The sequence below is a fragment of the Penicillium psychrofluorescens genome (assembly GCF_964197705.1).
Source record: "Penicillium psychrofluorescens genome assembly, chromosome: 5".
Classification (NCBI taxonomy): domain Eukaryota; kingdom Fungi; phylum Ascomycota; class Eurotiomycetes; order Eurotiales; family Aspergillaceae; genus Penicillium; species Penicillium psychrofluorescens.
The window spans coordinates 1,128,663-1,146,487 of NC_133443.1; the positions used below are offsets into that span (position 1 = coordinate 1,128,663).

The window sequence follows — 17,825 nt, forward strand, 5'->3', positions numbered from 1 at the left end:
TCAGCGCCTTCGCCTTCTCTCTTTCTTTCCCGCCAGTCCACCCTCTCTGACACAACTCCCGCGTCCCCCCTTTTTCTCCCCTTGTTTTATTATTTCTCTTTCTTCTCTGTCCCTTGGAGCATGCTTCCGACTAGGATGTCTGCCACGGCGCGGGCGGCGACATTGCGATCTCGGGCCCCGGCCCTACGAGCACCCTCCCAGCAGTTGGCTTCTCGAGCCTCGGCGTTTTCGTCAGTCTCAGCGCAGACTCTGGTCTTCTCGTCAAGCCGACGAACTGCCCTCCCCGCTTCTCCCCTCTCCGCTACCCAGCTTATTTCTCCATTTGCCGCTCTCCCTTTGACCCGATCTTTCCACGTCGCAACTGCTCTCTGGCAACAGAAGCAGCAGCAGCCAAGCCAGGAGCAGCAAAAAGAAGAAAAGAAGGACGAGGACGGAAAACCGGAGGACAAGTCAGAAGGCGAGCAGTCCAAGGAGGAGAAGGGCGAGGAGAAGAAGGAAGACGCTTCTCCGCCACCACCCCACGGAGACAAGACCCCTTGGCAAGTGTTCCGGGAGACTCTCCAAACCGAGTTCAAGGCGTCCAAGGAGTGGAACGAGTCCACCAAGGCGCTGGCCTCTTCGGCGCACGAGCTCAGCGAGAACGAGAACGTTAAGCGTGCACGCGCGGCCTACGAAGCCGCCTCGGGTGCCGCTCAGACGCGCACCTCCGCAGCTCTGAAAACTACTGGTCAAGCAATTGGCAAGAGTGCGGCCTGGACATGGAATACCCCCGTGGTTAAGGGCGTTCGGAAGGGTGTCACCGCCACCGGTTCGGGAATCGAGCGGGCCACGAGACCTGTGCGAGAGACTGAAGCCTACCGGAACGTGAAGGATACTCTTGACGATGGGAGCAGCTCCCGCTATGGTGGATGGGTTGAGAAGGAAGAGCGTCGCAAACAGCGGAAGCGCCGAGAGGAACTGGAGGCCAAGACTGGCAAGCGGCAGTCGGGGCCCTTGGAGGAAGATCCTGAGTAAGTTTCAGTCATGATCTCTTCGAATTTGATTCCCTAACTGAGTGGCATTAGGGCCGGCACAAACGTCACCCTTCACAAAGATGCTGCCTGGAAGGAATCGTGGCGTGACTTCCGCGATTCCAACCCGATGATGCAGAGACTCTTCTCCATGAAGGAGGTTTACAACGAGTCGGAGAACCCTCTTATCAGTACGGCGCGCAGCATCTCCGACCGGGTTGCTGGGTTTTTCGCAGAGAATGAGACTGCCATGGTCATTAAAAAGTTCCGTGAGATCGACCCGAACTTCCAGATGGAGGAGTTCATCCGCGAGATGCGCGAATACATGCTCCCGGAGGTTCTCGATGCCTATGTCAAGGGCGATGTTGAGACACTCAAGCTCTGGCTCTCCGATGCGCAGTACCACGTCTACGCAGCTCTCGCTCAACAATACACCACTGCCGGTTTGAAGTCGGATGGCCGCATTCTGGACATCCGTGGTGTTGATGTTTCGCATGCTCGCCTGCTGGAACCTGGCGAGATCCCTGTATTCGTCATCACCTGCCGGACGCAGGAAGTTCATGTCTACCGCAACGTCAAGAGCGGCGAACTTGCCGCAGGTATGGAGGACAAGGTGCAACTGGTCACCTACGCCATCGGCATGACTCGGATACCTGAAGAAGTCAGCAACCCCGAAACCCGAGGCTGGCGCTTGATTGAGCTGCAGAAGGCCGCTCGCGACTACATCTAAGTTGGATAACCCATTTCGCCTCTCAATGACTTCTCTGTTTACCCCGATACATCCTCTCGTGGGCCTCGTCCCTACCTCCGCTTACACCTTGACTCTCATCACCTCAACTGTACAATATGGCTGTTCTATATCATCATATCAAGCCAGGCGGAATTGGCGCCGGCTTTTTCTTTCAGTGACCGCAAGCCTCCAACGTTTGCCGGTCCACCAACCCTTCTCTTTTCCTGTATTAATGCTTGGTTCCGTCCCAGTTCTGTCTGTTCACACCCTCTTTCTCACACTGTTATGGACCGAACCCCCAATGAAAAAAGACCCCTCTACCATTATTACATAGACATGGATGGCAGTCGCGCTTTGAGCTGATTTGGTGGCATTTCTTGGACTTGTGTGGTGTTTCGCGGGCGTTCCTGTATTGTTTTCATATCCACTCTCCCCTCGTCTGTTGGATTGCATTTGGGCTGTGATCATATCGCCGTTTGGCTGACTGGGAGCGTGCTCGAGTTGTGTAAATAAATACATGAAAGGAGATTTCTTTTTTTATTATCTCCATGTCCCTCTGAGCCTGGAGTAAACTGATTCTGAGAGTATCATGAGCTAGCTGCCATCAAGCCATTCGCGTTGTTCATGATAACTTGAAGGTAACTGAAATTGGAAAATTCACGGTGTTATAGCGAATCAATTCTTTCTAAAGAACGCTGCTCAAAACTCGACTTTATAACAATGACAGTAAATCATTCACATGTTTTCGTTTCCCGTCACTCCGTTATCCCGCTTACTGGCCACCTTCTCCTCGTCCGGCACCGGCACCACCACCGGCACCACCTCCACCACCCATCATGTTGCGGGCCCTGAAAAAGTCCGTTAGCCAAGGCTCTTGAGGGGTGTCAGCTTCAACTTACATCTCAGCAACGCTCGGGTCGCTCATCAGACTGGACATGTCCGGCATGCCACCTCCCTGGCCAAAGTTCTCAGCCATCTGTCTGAGGCGAGGGTTGCTCATCAGGTTGCTGAGCATATCGGGATTGCTCATGAGGTTCTGAGCCATGCTGGAAAACATAGGGTTGTTCATCATGGAACCCAGGTCGGGCATGCCACCTGCACCACCGCCGCCACCACCACCAGCACCTCCACCAAACATGCTAGCCAGCGACGACAGATCAGGCATACCACCTGCACCACGGGACGCGCCGGGAGCAGTATCCAGATCCTCAGCGGGAGGCTCCGGGGCACGGCCGGCCTCCTCGAGCTTGCGCTTGGAGGTCTCAAGGCCACGCTTCATGGCCTCGCTGCCACCATTGCCCTCGGCCCCGATGCCCTTCTCATAGGCCTCCTTGGCGGCATTGTAATCGCCCATGTCGAAGCGGGCGAGACCCAGCCGGCTCCACGCCTTAGAGTACTTGGGATCCACCGCAGTGGCCAGCTCAGCGTCGTCCGCAGCCTTCTCGTGCTGTCCCGCGGCCGAGAACGCCGCGGCCCGGTTAGAAAGGTAGATCGGGTTGGCGGGGGCAATCTCCAGCGCCTTGGTGTAGAGCTCAATAGCCTGGCTGTATTCCTTGCGGGCCATGGCGCCATTACCCTCGGACTTGAGCTTGTCGGATTCGGTAGTCGGCGCACCAGCCTTGGTCTGGTCGGCAGTTTCAGATGACTGTGCCCCGGTGTCGGCGGATTGAGGCGAGGACTTGCCCCGCAGCTTCTCGTAGACACTGTAGATGTTGGCCAGGGACTGGCCGCCCACGGCGTCGTTCACGGCGGCCGAGTCGGTCGGGTCCACCTTGAAGGTGTCGGCGATACAGGACTGGGCGATCTCAATCGACTCGGCATCGTCGGCGGTCAGGGTGCCGTCCTTCAGGCTGGAGCCCAGGAAGTCGATAATGGCCAAGGCCAGGCGCTTCTTGCTTTCTGTGGGAGACTGGTGTTGTTAGTGTGGATATGCAAGAAAGATCTACAGACACTGACCATGGCAGCGGAATCCCAGAAGATAAGGGTATATCAGGAACGTGAAAGAATAACGAGGGGAATTAAAAAGAAGAAAAAAAGCTGGCGACAATCAATGCGGGGAGCAGCTCAGTCAGCACGTGATACGCCATCTATCATCCGTTGGCCAGCTTGTCTTTCTACAGCAACCAACAACAACATTGATGCGAATGGCCATTGGAAATGCCTCGATGTGATCCATTGCCTGCGCATTCTCTCCAGTGATCTCCCGCGACCTGAGCCATGTACTGGCCCAATGGAGTCCCCCGGGTCTATGCCATCAACGGCCCTGCCATCGCCTCTGTCTGGGCTGATGGAGTACGGCAACCCCCACACCACCCTCCCTCGGAACCGCGGAGCTCACTAGAAAACAATGATACCGACGGAGATACCGAATCCCTCATCAGCGATGATCATAAGCCCCAGTCCGAACCCAAACCCGAACCTGTAAGCTCGTCCGCGTCGGACGGCCCCAAGTGGGAAGATGAGGCTATCAAAGGCCTCTGCGTCTCGCGCTCGGGGCATACGTTCACCACCATGACAGAGACCTCCATTGCGGTTTGGCAAACAAGGGTATGTTTACACTGTTCTCCCTTTCAGTCAGGTTAGCTACTGAAGACCTCCGCAGCCTACTGCCGTTGTGGCGGCGATAGCTCGGTCCTCGTTCTCACTAAAGACATACGGCTCCAACGTGGCACTTCTCATGCACCCCGATTCAACGATCCTGGTCATCCAAACCGCCGAAGGATACCTCCTCACCTACTCGGTGGCATCGGACCCCTCATCACGAGTCTATCAGCAGAATTTCGACCAAAACACACAGCCCCGGCGCCAGCAATTATCACGGTTTTCAGCCGTCGAAGAAGCCAATATCGTCGGGGATATCAGCATTCGATTCCGCATGGCAATCAAAATCGAATCTGGAATCGTCAAGGCGCTCGCACTGGATCAGGAACTCGTGGTTGCTACCGTGAAGCCGTCGGCTATTCAATGCATCCGGTGGACTCCCGAGGCAGGCGGAACGCAGACGACCTCGGAGCTGCTGAGCCGCATCCTCAATGTTCCCAAGAAGGTTTCGATTGTCGACATGGTTTATGACCGAGCGATGAATCTTCTGATATGGATCACGAATACTGGCCAGGCGTATGCCGTGCAGCGAGCTCCTGAGGCGCAGCCTGACTCTGAGGCGCCCAACAAATTGTTCCATGGCCACTGTTTCCATGACCCAAAGGAAGCTGGTCAGGAGGCTGTTAAAGTGGCTGTGAATGCGCGCTTTTCTCTGCTGGCGGTGAATTGCACGAATGGTGAGATTTTGGTCTACACGGCCAAAGATTATATGGGCAATGTTCCACTTTCTCACAAGCTACACCTGCCAGCGACACCAACTACTACTGGCGCCTTGACATTCATGAACTATTCGCCCGATGGATACTGTCTATTTGCAGGCTACGAGCGCGGCTGGACGACATGGAGTGTATTTGGCAAGCCCGGAGGGAACAGCTTCTCCGTTGATTCGTCGTTGGCCGCAACAAACTCAGAGGATTGGCTCACGGGCGTTTCAAACGGTTGCTGGATTGGCGGAGGCTCGGATATCATTCTGTCTGGACAGAATGACCGGCGTCTTTGGATCCTGGAGACAGCTCGCAGTGCATTGACTGGCTGCTTCTCGTCTGCCAATCTTGCACGCGGGTTGCTGCAAACGGGCACTGAACTAATTCTTTATCGCGGACACGACCTTCCCGACCTGATGACCATCTCGGGCAAGGATTCGCTGTGGCATCATGCTCAGTATCCGCCGGCTTATCTTCACTCACAGTGGCCTATTCGATCCTGTGTTGTGTCTCAGGATGGACGGTATGTGGCGATAGCCGGTCGACGCGGGCTTGCACATTACAGCGTAAACAGTGGCCGCTGGAAGGTTTTTGAGGACGCCAAGGCGGAGAATTCGTTCGCCGTTCGGGGTGGGATGTGCTGGTACGGGCATATCTTGATCGCTGCCGTCGAGAGCGACGGATCATACGAGGTTTGTTTTTTGGTGTCCATGGATTGTGGTCAAGGACTGATTGAAAGCATAGATACGTCTTTATTCACGGGAAGCCTCTCTCGGCAACAACTCAGTCATGCATATTGAGTACCTTCCGTCGCCGGTGGTGTTCATTGGACCTTCGGGGGAAGATTCCCTCCTTGTCTATACCTACGATAACGTTCTATACCACTATGTCATCAACTCGACGCAGCCGCAGATCACACTTGTTCCTGTTGGACAGATTGCCTTCAATGGAATTGTGCGGGCACCAACGCGGGTTCGGGCTATCAGTTGGGTCTTGCCCGAAGAACAAATGCGTCAGTTTTCTTTAGTGTCCTACAGTTTGCGAAGCACCTAACAAGTTCACAGGTAATGGCGATCCATCTCAAGATGTAAAGGTCGCATCTGTCCTTCTTCTCGTCGATGGGAACCTGGTTCTGTTGCAGCCGACTGTGTCAGAAAAAGGCGAGCTGAAATACGATATGCGCATCGTCTCGCATGATGTGGAGTATTATATTCTGATGCGCGACCAGCTTTCGTTCAACTTTTCATCCACAGTCGACGAATCACTGCCGGGTAGTCCATCGGCGGATATGGCGCTGGAACAATCACAAGGTAGTCTATCCCTTCGAGATTCTCTCTGGATGTTCCGCGGCAAGGACCTCTTGACCTGGAATGATGTTCAGGATGTCCTGACAGAAGAGACGGTGCCGGCACCTCTCAGTATTCCTCTGGACTTTTACCCCCTCTCCGTACTGCTAAGTAAAGGCATTGTTCTGGGTATCGAGTCCGAAATGATGCAGAGACGGGATATGTCCTTCGCCGTTCTGAAATTTGCCATCCGAGTACGTCCTTTCACCGATGCCATGATTCCAAAATGCTTACTCTATCTTAGACAACTCTTTTCCTTCCATATTTCCTCCAATACGGCTTGATGAACCTCGGCACACCTGCGGCGCTCTCTCTCTGCCGACACTTCTCACACCTGTCATATTTCGCCCACGGCTTGGAGATTTTGCTACATCACGTTCTCGACGACGAAGTTGACAACGAGAGCCAAGCAAACAAGACCGGCGAATCTGTCGTAAGAGAAGGGCCATTACTTCCTACCGTCATCGGCTTCCTGCAAGCATCTCTCCCGCCAAAGGACTACCTCGACATCGTCGTCCAATGCACCCGGAAAACAGAACTCCGGTCCTGGCGCACGCTATTCAGCTACCTCCCACCACCAAAAGACCTCTTCGAGCAAGCCCTGCGACTCGACTCGCTCAAGACGGCCGTCGGATACTTGCTAGTCCTACAAGCTTTCGAAGACGAAGAAGAGAACGGCCACGATAGCCGAATTGAAGAATACGTCGTCCGCCTGATCGGGCTCGCCTCGCAAAAGAACGACTGGGAGCTCTGCGCCGAGCTGGCTCGGTTCTTAATCGCTCTTGATTCCTCGGGTGAAATGCTCCAGCGCGCTATCTCCCGCGTCGGCTTGCGCTCGACTACCTCCCGCCCTACTTTGAATGGATCTCGCACTGGTTCCGCGGCTAGTGTCAAAGGTTTGGGACTGAGTCTTCCGATTAGGACGCCCTCGTGGTCGCCTTCCCTCTCGCCGACCTCGTCGGCCTCGGAACTGCCTGGTGGGCAGGACGGCGACGTGGGGGATGAATACCCATATCCAGCCGCTCATCGAGTCGGGTGAAATCAGGCGAGGTTTTTTCCCCCCCTTTTGGTCACAACCTTGTATATAAGTCGTGTTTCTTGGCGAATATTCTTTCTCATCAAGCGGTACATCCATCCCAATTCATTTATCATCGCTCCGATGGTATGTATATGCACAACCCATAAGACCTACGTATGTAGAAACCAAGCATAACCCATATTTCATATTGCTAATTTAATCAGTCTAAATGGATATTCCAAAGTCCATCCCCCAAATAATGCCCCTCGTCCATAACAACTCCTTTCCCTTTACTCTTGATGTCCTCCGTGCCAGCCTTCAGCACGCCAACCAGACACACCTCTTCCTTCCCCTCAGCCTTAATGCCAACAACCTGCCCCGCCTCAATGGCATGCTCTGCATCAGGCAGTCTCCCGCCGGGGGACGTCAGCCCGGGAGCCATGAGCGTAGCGCCGGAGAGCACGAAGCGAATGGCACCGCGGTCGATCTGCAAGGTCGGGATCGCGGAGGGGAATTTGTGCACGAGTTTGAGGTGTGGGATGGGCGGGCCGTCGAAGGGCTGGAAGAAGAGGGGGGTCGAGTCTATCGTGTAGAGGGTTGCGCGCTCGGGTCTGTTTTGGGTTGGGTTGTTAGATTGGTTTTTTGTTAGGATGCTAGGTAGGTAGAGGAGAAAGGGAAGGGGGGAAAGATGTACAGTTTCACGACTTCCAGCGAGGCTTTTTTCGGGAGAATTTCTTCAATGTACGGCTCGAATCCTGGGTATGTCTCTAGGAGCCGCTGGCGCAGGCCGCGCGCCACGGAGGACTTGACCTTTGAGCGGTTGCTCGGGGGTATCCTGAAGAATGTTACATTAGCTATTGTTTGTGGACTTGGGGGTCTTGTCTTGGTGAACAGATGTGTTGCTCTCTTTGTCTGTGCGGAGAAAAGCTGTGTCTTCTGTGTGGAAGGACATTGCTAGACAGGCCATTGTTTTTTTGCTGATATGGAGAATACAACCACTGCAGCCGGTTTTCAGGGACGAGGTCAGGGACTCACTCTTTCTTGAACATGGTGTGTGTTGTAGTTGGAATCAAGAGAGCTGGAGCTGGAGGAAGTGGGATGCGCGGGGAGCACGGTCACGTGCAAGGAGCGCTCACGGACAGAGTACTGGGGGCTACAGTTTACTACTGCAGGGAGCTACAGGTACAGGATAAACTACATTTTTCGATAGATTTGGACAGACGGTGTATGTTTTTAATTGTAAATATACCATCTAGTGCTTGGCAGCACCAGCCTTGATGAGCAAGATATCTCCATCCTCGACAATGTACTCCTTGCCCTTGGTCATGACCTTACCAGCCGCCTTGACGGCCGCTTCGTCGCCAAGCTCCTTCAGGACAGAGTAGTTGTACACGATGACCTGGATGAAGGTCTTCTCGAAATCAGTGTGGATGACACCGGCAGCAGCGGGCGCCTTGATGCCCTTGCGGATGGTCCATTGTCGGACCTCATCCGCGCCGGTGGTGAAAAAGCTGGCCAGGTTCAAAGCCGTGCGCATGGTGGTGATGATACGGGGCAGTCCGGACTTGGTGCCCAGCTTCTTGCACTCCTCCTCGGCGGCGGCTTCCTCACCAAGCAGAGTCAGGCGTTCCTCGAATTGCGCCGAGACGGGCAGCAACGGGTCGCCGGCAGAGTTGGCGTCAATCCACTCCTTGACCTTGGGGAGGTACTTGTTCTTCTGGCGGATGTAGTCCTTCTCGCTCAGGTTGACCAGGTAGACAACCGGCTTAGCCGTGAGGAGGAACAGAGGGTTGATGACCTCGACCTGAACGGCATTTTTCGTCAGTAAAACCGATCAAGCAAAAGATGTGTGGTTGTCAAAATGGCAGAAACAAGAGTAATTCAGTTGTGGACGTGATCTCAATATGCCCTCGCGTGAGTTTTTAAATGAGGGCATTCGAAGAGCTGGGTTATATTTCGAGCAAAGCTCTTATTCATCATGAAAAGGAGTGCATGCAGCAGAAAAAAAGAAAGATGGTAAGAAACGTACCTCCTTGGGGCCCCAGTTACCCTTACGGATGTCGTTACCATCCTGCAGGTACTGCAGGACCTTGGCAACAGTAGCCTCCTCCTCCTTCAGCTTCTTCATCTCAAGCGACTGGCCACCACGGCGCGTCTGCTTGTTCAAGGCATCGAGGGCCTTCTCGACGAACTCGATATCCTTGATACGGAGCTCTTCGCTGATGATGTTCAGATCCCGAGTGGGGTTGACGTCACCCTCAACGTGGATAATCTCGGCATCGTCGAAGCAGCGAACCACCTGAAAGATGGCGTCGACGGCACGAATGTGCGACAAGAAGGCGTTACCCAAACCCGCACCTGTGGAGGCGCCACGGGTCAGACCGGCGATATCGTACACGGTCAAGTTGGCAGGAACCTGGGACTTGGGCTTGTATTGCTGGCAGAGCCAGTCGAACCGCTCATCGGGCACGATGACACGGGCCTCTTCTGGGTCGATGGTGGCATAAGGGAAGTTGGCCGGGTTACCCAGGGAGGACTTAGTGATGGCTTGGAAGAGTGTCGATTTGCCGACGTTGGCAAGACCAACCTGGAGTCATGGTCAGACCATTGTAGGAGAAAAAACGAAGGATGAGGAAAGGATGGAAAGGGGGACAGGGGGAGCTTTAAATAGTTTGTGTGGAATTAAAAAGTGGACTGTGCTGTGAAAAAAAGGAAAGGAAAAAAAATAGTGGGGATCCATGCTCACATACGATACCACTCTTCAAGCTGTTTCCGGGACGGCCCAGGAGGACCTTTTCTTGGACTGGGGCCTTCTTGGGAGGCATTTTCTTCTTTTTGCTGGAGTAGAAGCGACAGGAGAGAAGTGGGAGGTGGGGGGAAGAGGGAAGGCGGAGGCGGCAGGGATGGCGCGCGGCAAAAGCAGGACCAGCTGCAGATCGATCGACGATGCGAAGGAGGAAGAAGGGAGCAGATATGAGAGACGTGATGATGGCGCCCACACAGGAAGGTGGGCAAGGTCAATTGAGGAGAAGATAAAAGAGTGAAGGAGTGGAATCGATGATGTATGGCGAAAGGGTCACCAACTTCGAAGCTGAGTTTTCTGCCCGTTGTAGTTCACCGCCCACGTGAATGGCTTGCCCTAGCAATGTTTTTCCCAGCTCAAGGTAGTAAGTATCAATAGAAGCCGATGTCCATCCAAACTATACCTGATTTACGAAGGGCAATCATTGGGCGAAATTAACAAGAAAGAGAAAGCGGTTTAGAGACATGATTTATTGAAAGCTGCCCGGAGAAGGAAAGTCTTCCCTTCAATGATGGATTATATATAGAGACTATATCCTACGGAAGTATAGAATAAAATTTCGTAGAGGCGCGTGGAAAGAATACAGCAAAGATTATAATAGTAATCAGACAATTAGTAGCTATGAATATAGAATCCACCATCTAAGGAGAACACAGAACCGACATCTATCTAATTAACCTGCAGATTAGGCCCTAACTCGATAACGCCGTTCACCTTATATGGTATCTCGAGGGACCGCCCACGGTAGTACACCGTCATAGACCCATGCGAGAAAGACTTGAAACTCGCACTGTCCAGCTTTCCACCAGACCACTCCATGTCAAGCTCCAGATTACCTCTAAGCCGCATGCCTTTCACCGTCCCTTCCGACCACGTCTTAGGCAGTGCCGGAAGCAAGTCGACCTCCACCGGACCCCCTAACTCTGGCATCAGCGAGCGCACCAGCATCTCTGCAATAACCGCTGCACCACCAAAATTCCCATCCACGACGAAGATGTCATTCTCCGCGCCCGCGACGCCAGGCTTGCTGTAGCTGAGCAGGTTGTCAAAGCTTAGCTCACCGACCAGGTGGCCGATCTGCGCATTTGCCTTCTCCGCCTCGCCCAGGCGCGCATAGTTCAGACCAAATAGGGCTGCTGTGAACTCGATGTCCTCGAGATCGTCGCGATCCTGCCTCCGCTCGAGTGTCGCGCTAACCGCCTCGGCCAGACGCGGGGTGTGCCGCTTAGATACCTGCGCCGGCCGGCAGAGCCCCATGGTGTGCGAGAGATGGCGGTGATATGGCTGCGCCTCTTCGAAGTCGTGCAGCCACTCTTGTAGCTGCCCGTGCTTGCCGATCTGGAACGGTGGCAGCTTTGCCCGCGCGGTCTGGACTCGGAGAGCGAAGGCGGAGTCTGCGTTGAGGCGTTTCGTGGCGTGCACACAGAAGTCAAAGAGGTCGCGCAGAAGCTCGACATCCAAGGTCGGCGAGAGGCAGACTGAATGTTCTTCCTTGTTACCCTCTTTACCGACCACGAAGAAGCTGTTCTCGGGACTGACAGCCGGACCCGTGAGTAGCCAACCCGTTTCCGGGTCCTCGATCATGTACTCCAGGAAGAACTCTGCCGCGCCTTTCAAGATCGGGTAGACAGTTTCGGACAAGAGTGTCTCATCCAGGGTATATTCGTACATCTCTATGAGGTGAGTCGCCATCCACAGCCCTCCCGTCACGTTGAGGCCGTACGATATCTCCCAGCCCGGATCAGCGAACCCCCACACGTTACTGAAGACATGGGCAACCCAGCCATCACAGCCGTAGCAGGCGCGGGCAGCATCTTTGCCGGCAGCGACGAGTTGATTGAGATAGGAGATGAGGGGCTGCATGAGATCTGGCAGCGCGCTGGGGAGCACGGGAAAGAAGTTCATCTGGGTGTTGATATCAAGATGGTAGTCGCAGCTCCACCCCATCTGACATGCTATTCCGTCATTCCACAGACCCTGCAAGTTCATTGGTAAGGGAGAGGTGGCGCGTGTACCGGCGATGGTGAGGTAGCGTGCGTAATGGAAGTAGAGCGCGAACATGCCTAGGTCTGCATATTTGGACGGCTCGAAGTTCTGCCGGCGCTGGTCGGTGGGCAGTCTCGCATTGTCCGAGCCTGAACTGGGCCCGAGGGTGATGCTCATCCGATTGTAGAGGGGCTGATAGTCCGCTAGGTGTGCTGCGAGGAGATCTGCAACAGGCAGTTTCGCGGCCTCCTCGATCTGCCAAGACGCTCGCTCTCTCCAACCATCGTCGCTCTGTTGATAGTTTGTTGTGAAGGCGAGAAAAACCGTGGCACTCTTCTTCCCCCGTACAACAACCTTGCCTTCTCTGCTTTCGACTTCTTGGCTGTCGGAGCGGACACTAACAATGCCGTGACCCATGACGCCACAAGCTCCGTCACTGTGTACGGTCTCGAGCGCCTGTGTATCGAATTCGAGCCTCCCATTCTTACTCCTCGCCGCAAAAGCTTTACTGTCGCCCTGAAAACTGACCTCGAGATCAAGGCCCTCTGGATGGTCGCTCTCGAAGCTCACCACAAGCACCTGATGAGGATAGCTCATAAAGCTCCTTCTCCGGACTGGATGTCCGTTTTGATCATACTGCACCTCCGCCAGAGCCTCGTCGAGTCGCAGCTCTCTCTGAAAGCCGGTCACGCCTTGGCTATCAACACCACCATTCACAATAACGTTGAGCCTCCCCACGATCAAGTTGGTACCGAAATTCTGCTCTGTACTCTCAAGATATTTCTCCGATCTTCTCTTCCCTTCCGCATAGTCGCCTCCTAGCAAACAGCGCTGTGTCTGCCGTAGCTCGGCCTTGGGGTCAGCGACTCGAGCCAGGCCAGATCCTGCAGTGTGTGGTGCGCCAGACCAGAAAGTGACTTCGTTGAGGACGAAGGTCTCGTGTGAGGGCGAGGAGATGACGTTGGCTGCAAGACGGCCGTTGCCAAGTGGCAGACTGCCTGGGAAGGTTTCACATGGAGTGGTGTAATAAAGGCAGTGCTCTTTAGACATGTTTGCGGCAAAGAGATGAGGTGTTAGTAGTCCCTTGAACGGCCTTGATGGCTGCGAGGCAGAGAACTAATCCGGTGAGAGGTTTTGTAGTCGGCAAGCCTGGGGTTTTCTGTTCCGTAACATGGTTATCGAATTGTGTCTTAGTATAGCATAGTCCGGCCGATATTTGCGCCGATGATTCTGTCCACTTGTGTGGGGGTGGGGAAGATCAGTGCGGAGCTACTCCGAATCGACGCGGCAGGAATATCGGGCAGATTCGCCAGTAGGAAATAGTCGGGCCTTCAAGCTATAAAAAGCTGCGCGAGCAATTTTGTATTCAGTTATTCAGTGATGATGAACCGCTAAGCAAAGCGAAGCTCCACGCCTAGCTGCTTGTGCTACTGCTGTACGATGGTTGTCCAGATTTTGATGTCTAAGTCAAGTCTGCTGGAGCCAACCAACAACCTATACTACAAATACAACCAACCGAAAAAAAAGTGAATCATATCGCGTCTCCTTCCCGTTTCCAGTAAGAGTATAGAAATAAGCAATGCAGAGTATGTATCGAGTATCCGGATTAGCCCCCCAAAAGTCCAGATATGAGAACGCCAACCAAGACAAAAAGGGAAACAGTGAATTAAAGGTCCATGACATCACCCTGCTCTGTGCTGTCGACTAGGTCTAGTAGCTTAGCGTAGGGGACAGTCACACGCTGGAGGTCGCGGTGTTTTCCTAAAAAAAGAAACCAGTCAGTAAGAAATGAAACAAAACCGCAAAAGATAGGCAAGACAAGCAAGTAGCATACCGAGTGCAAGGATGACTTCCTTCAACAACACCTCTCTCGGCCAACCGCACAAGTCCTCCGATCCCTCGCGCCAACTGCGGCCCTCGCGCTCATTGGCTTGAAGTCTGGAGACAACGGCGTTGGGATCTTCGTCCTCGAACAAGCCACCCATTAGACCCTTTAAGAGCTCCTCCACCTTCAATTTTAGCCCTTCAGCACCAATGCGCTTCGCATACATCGATAGGTATAAGCGGAACTCCTCCTTAGCGCCCAGAGACAGGGCTGCAGCGAGGCGGTTCTCAAGATGTGCAATGGAGACACTCGCTTCGAAGGTCTCATAGCCCTCGCGCGAGAGCAAGACTTTAATGAGTCGTTGGAGGAAGTATGCCCGGCCGCGGAGCAGGGTCTCGTTCGTGGTGTTGCGCTCCAGGAAGGGGATGATGCCGGCCGAGACGGCCGCCTTGGCGTCTTTGGTATCTTGCGACGCGTCCGTGGACTTCAGGTTGCTGACCGGCGTGTCTGTTGTGTTCCAGTACTGGCTGCCGGCGGCCCACCAGGTTTCGGAGATTCGCTGCCACGAGTACATGGATGGGGAGTAGGAGTAGCCCTCGCCGTTCGACAAGGAAACGACGATGCGGCCCTCGGAGTTGATGCGCGCATCGGTCAAAGCCGGCGCGGCGGTGGGATGGGCGCCGAGTGTGTGTATGGCAGCGTCCAGGACGGGCTGCAAGGAGACCGGGGGGTGCGGGGATGATAGATGTTTCACGTTCCAGACATAGCACATTCCCACTGCGGAGATGCACAGAATCCACGGACCGTTGCTCTCCAGCATTACAGGCTGGGCCTCCAAGACCAAGGCACTCACCAGGCGACGACCAGCGGGGGTCCAGAGATAAATTGATCCATCCTCGCATGCAGCTGCCCAAAACGTCTGATTCCCGGTCACAAGAAGCACGGTTCGGGGCAGAAAGTCCTGCCACAGTGGCTGCTCCCCACGGGAAAGCGTAAGACGCACCGGCTCTCGGTCCACTGCTCGGCCAGTCAGACTCGCTGGCGAGGGGTTCCGAGCTTCGAACACCACGTCAACTCTTGACTTGCTACTCGTGTCCCCGGCGGGAACGGGCGGTTCGGTCGGTTTGCCGTTAGCGTCAAGTGCACGCAGGATATGACTGCGAATCTTGGGGACCGCCAGCCGAAGCTGGCTAACGGACATGCATGGATTGGTCACGGCAGGGCGAATGAATTCCGGAGTAGGCTGTTGCCCTGTCGCGCCAGGTTGTTGTTGGGCCGGAAGGAGGCCATCGGGAGTGTTGGCAAGGATCGGAGTGGCGCCGTTCTGGCTGGTCAGGGCGATCCGTTTCTCTACTTGATTTTCTCCTTCCTCGCCTTCAATTTGAGCCAGCTTGCGCTTGTTTCCAAGAAGCAATGCCGTCAATCCGCCCTTGGGAAGACCATCAAAGGGCTTTGAAAGATCGACGAGAGATGTCGGAGTGTCGGCTTTGACCTGACTGGCAACCGAGGCCATCAGACGAGCCTGAGGCAGAGATGACTCGCCAGCTCCTGAGCTTGAGACCAACAGGGGTGCAATGCGCTTCTTGCCTTCTTTGGTGAATGTCGGACGTTGTTTGAGTTTCTCCAGCTTGGCCTGGTGGGGATCGGGTTTCGGTTTCTCGGACTCAGTGCCAGGAGTCGATGCTGCCCCGTTTGCCTGCGTCTTCGCAGCGTCGGGTGTAGGCGAAGGGCCTCGAGCAGGAGTCCCGCCGTTCGACACGCCTCCGTTGACCTTGGGTTCTGCCGCGGCAGGGCCGTCACCCATCAGTGCTCCCATTCGTCCCTCTACGTCCTTGATCTCGCCGGCCTTGCTTTTCTCCTCTAGGAGTAACCCATCTGTCGTTTCCGTGATACCAGCTCCTTTTCGGTTTGTTCCAAACTTGGACAGGGACCTTTCATTTTCTTCAAACTCCGTGGCATACCCCAGCTCGCCTTCTTCGAAGCGGACGGCCAAAATCGTGCCGTCCAGTGCAGTGGCGAAGAGACATGACCCATCCGGGCTCCAGGCCAGATCAGAGAGGGACTTGGCGGCCAGTTCCTGTGCCACCACCATCGGGCGAGCATTGCTTGTAATCCAAATACTCAACGACTTGTCCCCACCGGCACATGCAATGACGGTGATATGAGGTTGTGTCGAATGTCCCTGACTATCGACCTGGTTTTTCTTGGGTGGCTCAGTGAGATAAAGCCGCGGAGAGAACGAGCAGACTTCAACCGGCGCTTCATGGCCAATGAGGTTGATATCGCCATCCCAAGAACCGCGGTTGATAATGGCGACCGAACTGACAGGCCCGTTGACTGCGTTCGCAGCAGCGATGTGCATCCCATCAGGCGACCACGAGCATCGACGGAAGTAGGCAGTGAGAGGAGAATTGGAGAACGGAGTGGAAATGGTGTGCTCCAGAACAAAGTTATTCATCTGGTCGTGCGCGGTCGAGTTGGGCGCAGGCGAGGTGAATCGAAAGATGCGGACTGTTCGGTCGTCGCTTGCCGTGGCAAAGTACTTATTTGCAGGATCAAAGGTGATACCCTTGACGTGACTCTGGTGGACTGATATCGTCTTGAGCTTCTCAAATGTATGCCCGGACCACACCACCACCTTTGAATCGAGCCCAACGGACACCAATATTGATGAGTCGTATGACCATCCCAGATCCTGAACGTCATTGTCGTGGCCAATCAATCGCCTAATCGTGCGCCAGTTCTCGACCGGCGGTGCTTCATCCGTGCCTGCATATCCTATCAGCGCTTGGGCTTGGTTCATCCGCACAGCCCTAGAAACCTACCGAATGTCGAGTGTGTTGGTGGATTAGAATCCAGCATGTAGACACAGACAATCTTATCATCCGCCCCCGATGCGAGATATTTCCCATTCGGGGAGAAGCGCACCGTGTGAATGGTGCCGGAGTGGTTGCTCATAGACGCAAGTTGCTTCGGCTTGCTGGCGAAGTCCGCATTGCCCGTATTGTAGATGGCCTCGGTGGACCAGATGCGTACGTAGCCATCTAAGCCGCAACGACAAGAAACAATGTCAGTATTCGCATTCAACGTGACTCGATATCCACCATGCCAACGCAGAGATAAGAATTCGTGCTCACCTCCTGCTGCTGTGACCAGTCTCTTCCCATCTGGCGAAACATCACAACTGTAAACCTCGAAATCCTTCCGTTCACCTAAGCCAGAGAGACAAAGCACCGTTAGCCCAAACCCATCCAGAACCAAGACCTTTCTGCTTGCGACCATCGCCGGTGTAGGTGGGCTGGTCGAACAATGTCCCAGCCGCCACCCCAGCAAGGGAAGCGAGTGCAATCGAGCCCCATACCTCCGTGTGTAAGCCAAACTGGCTTGATGATATGCATCGCGCAGCGCGAGGGCAGTCGCCGCTGCTCGTTGAATCGTATCCGCGATCGGCGACGTCCTCCGATTTCTGTCTAGGATCGATGCAGTGTAGCGCTCTCAGCTGCTGAGGGGAGCACGGGTCGACGCAATCGAGGGAGTCGGGGCTGTGAGTGGGTGCGATGAGAGCTGGGATTTGCGTATCTGTTTGTCGGGCATCGGAGAAAGAGAGGGATGGAGGGAGCGCCGAACACACTGATCGAGGAGCGAGAAAGGCGTAGAGAAGAACCCCAGGATCCTCTAGACACACAACGGTTGAATGAGAGTCGCGACCGCAGCGCAGGCGTTGGGGGTGATGAGGAAGGGTGAAAGAGCGCGCCCGTTCCAGAAAAGTCGCGATCTCCATAGGCGGTCCGAGCTCCCGCGT

General features: G+C 54.6%; 7 protein-coding genes across 7 annotated transcripts; 2 read left to right on the top strand and 5 right to left on the bottom strand.

Moving 5' to 3' along the window:
- Positions 1 to 135: 135 nt before the first annotated feature.
- On the top strand, positions 136 to 1,740 carry PFLUO_LOCUS7692 (protein translocase subunit; the record flags this gene model as incomplete). The annotated part of the gene is made up of 2 exons (XM_073785353.1): positions 136 to 1,010; positions 1,065 to 1,740. 2 exons carry the CDS (start codon positions 136 to 138, stop codon positions 1,738 to 1,740), a joined length of 1,551 nt encoding a protein of 516 aa, XP_073641717.1.
- Positions 1,741 to 2,512: 772 nt separating this feature from the next.
- Positions 2,513 to 3,699, bottom strand: PFLUO_LOCUS7693 (Small glutamine-rich tetratricopeptide repeat-containing protein 2; the record flags this gene model as incomplete). Its single annotated transcript, XM_073785354.1, has 3 exons — positions 2,513 to 2,588; positions 2,640 to 3,649; positions 3,697 to 3,699. 3 exons carry the CDS (start codon positions 3,697 to 3,699, stop codon positions 2,513 to 2,515), a joined length of 1,089 nt encoding a protein of 362 aa, XP_073641718.1.
- Positions 3,700 to 3,957: 258 nt separating this feature from the next.
- On the top strand, positions 3,958 to 7,430 carry PFLUO_LOCUS7694 (WD40 repeat protein; the record flags this gene model as incomplete). Its single annotated transcript, XM_073785356.1, has 5 exons — positions 3,958 to 4,287; positions 4,343 to 5,737; positions 5,790 to 6,057; positions 6,110 to 6,585; positions 6,636 to 7,430. The coding sequence occupies 5 exons, from the start codon at positions 3,958 to 3,960 to the stop codon at positions 7,428 to 7,430; spliced, it is 3,264 nt and encodes a 1,087-aa protein (XP_073641719.1).
- Positions 7,431 to 7,629: 199 nt separating this feature from the next.
- Positions 7,630 to 8,458, bottom strand: PFLUO_LOCUS7695 (translation machinery-associated protein 20; the record flags this gene model as incomplete). The annotated part of the gene is made up of 3 exons (XM_073785357.1): positions 7,630 to 8,020; positions 8,104 to 8,244; positions 8,445 to 8,458. 3 exons carry the CDS (start codon positions 8,456 to 8,458, stop codon positions 7,630 to 7,632), a joined length of 546 nt encoding a protein of 181 aa, XP_073641720.1.
- A 203-nt stretch (positions 8,459 to 8,661) lies between these two features.
- On the bottom strand, positions 8,662 to 10,234 carry PFLUO_LOCUS7696 (Obg-like ATPase; the record flags this gene model as incomplete). The annotated part of the gene is made up of 3 exons (XM_073785358.1): positions 8,662 to 9,213; positions 9,439 to 9,996; positions 10,160 to 10,234. 3 exons carry the CDS (start codon positions 10,232 to 10,234, stop codon positions 8,662 to 8,664), a joined length of 1,185 nt encoding a protein of 394 aa, XP_073641721.1.
- Positions 10,235 to 10,881: 647 nt separating this feature from the next.
- On the bottom strand, positions 10,882 to 13,248 carry PFLUO_LOCUS7697 (uncharacterized protein; the record flags this gene model as incomplete). The annotated part of the gene is made up of 1 exon (XM_073785359.1): positions 10,882 to 13,248. The coding sequence occupies one exon, from the start codon at positions 13,246 to 13,248 to the stop codon at positions 10,882 to 10,884; it is 2,367 nt and encodes a 788-aa protein (XP_073641722.1).
- Positions 13,249 to 13,864: 616 nt separating this feature from the next.
- PFLUO_LOCUS7698 (HIR complex subunit) lies at positions 13,865 to 17,421 on the bottom strand (the record flags this gene model as incomplete). The annotated part of the gene is made up of 5 exons (XM_073785360.1): positions 13,865 to 13,959; positions 14,033 to 16,792; positions 16,849 to 17,067; positions 17,161 to 17,235; positions 17,385 to 17,421. 5 exons carry the CDS (start codon positions 17,419 to 17,421, stop codon positions 13,865 to 13,867), a joined length of 3,186 nt encoding a protein of 1,061 aa, XP_073641723.1.
- Positions 17,422 to 17,825: the final 404 nt, after the last annotated feature.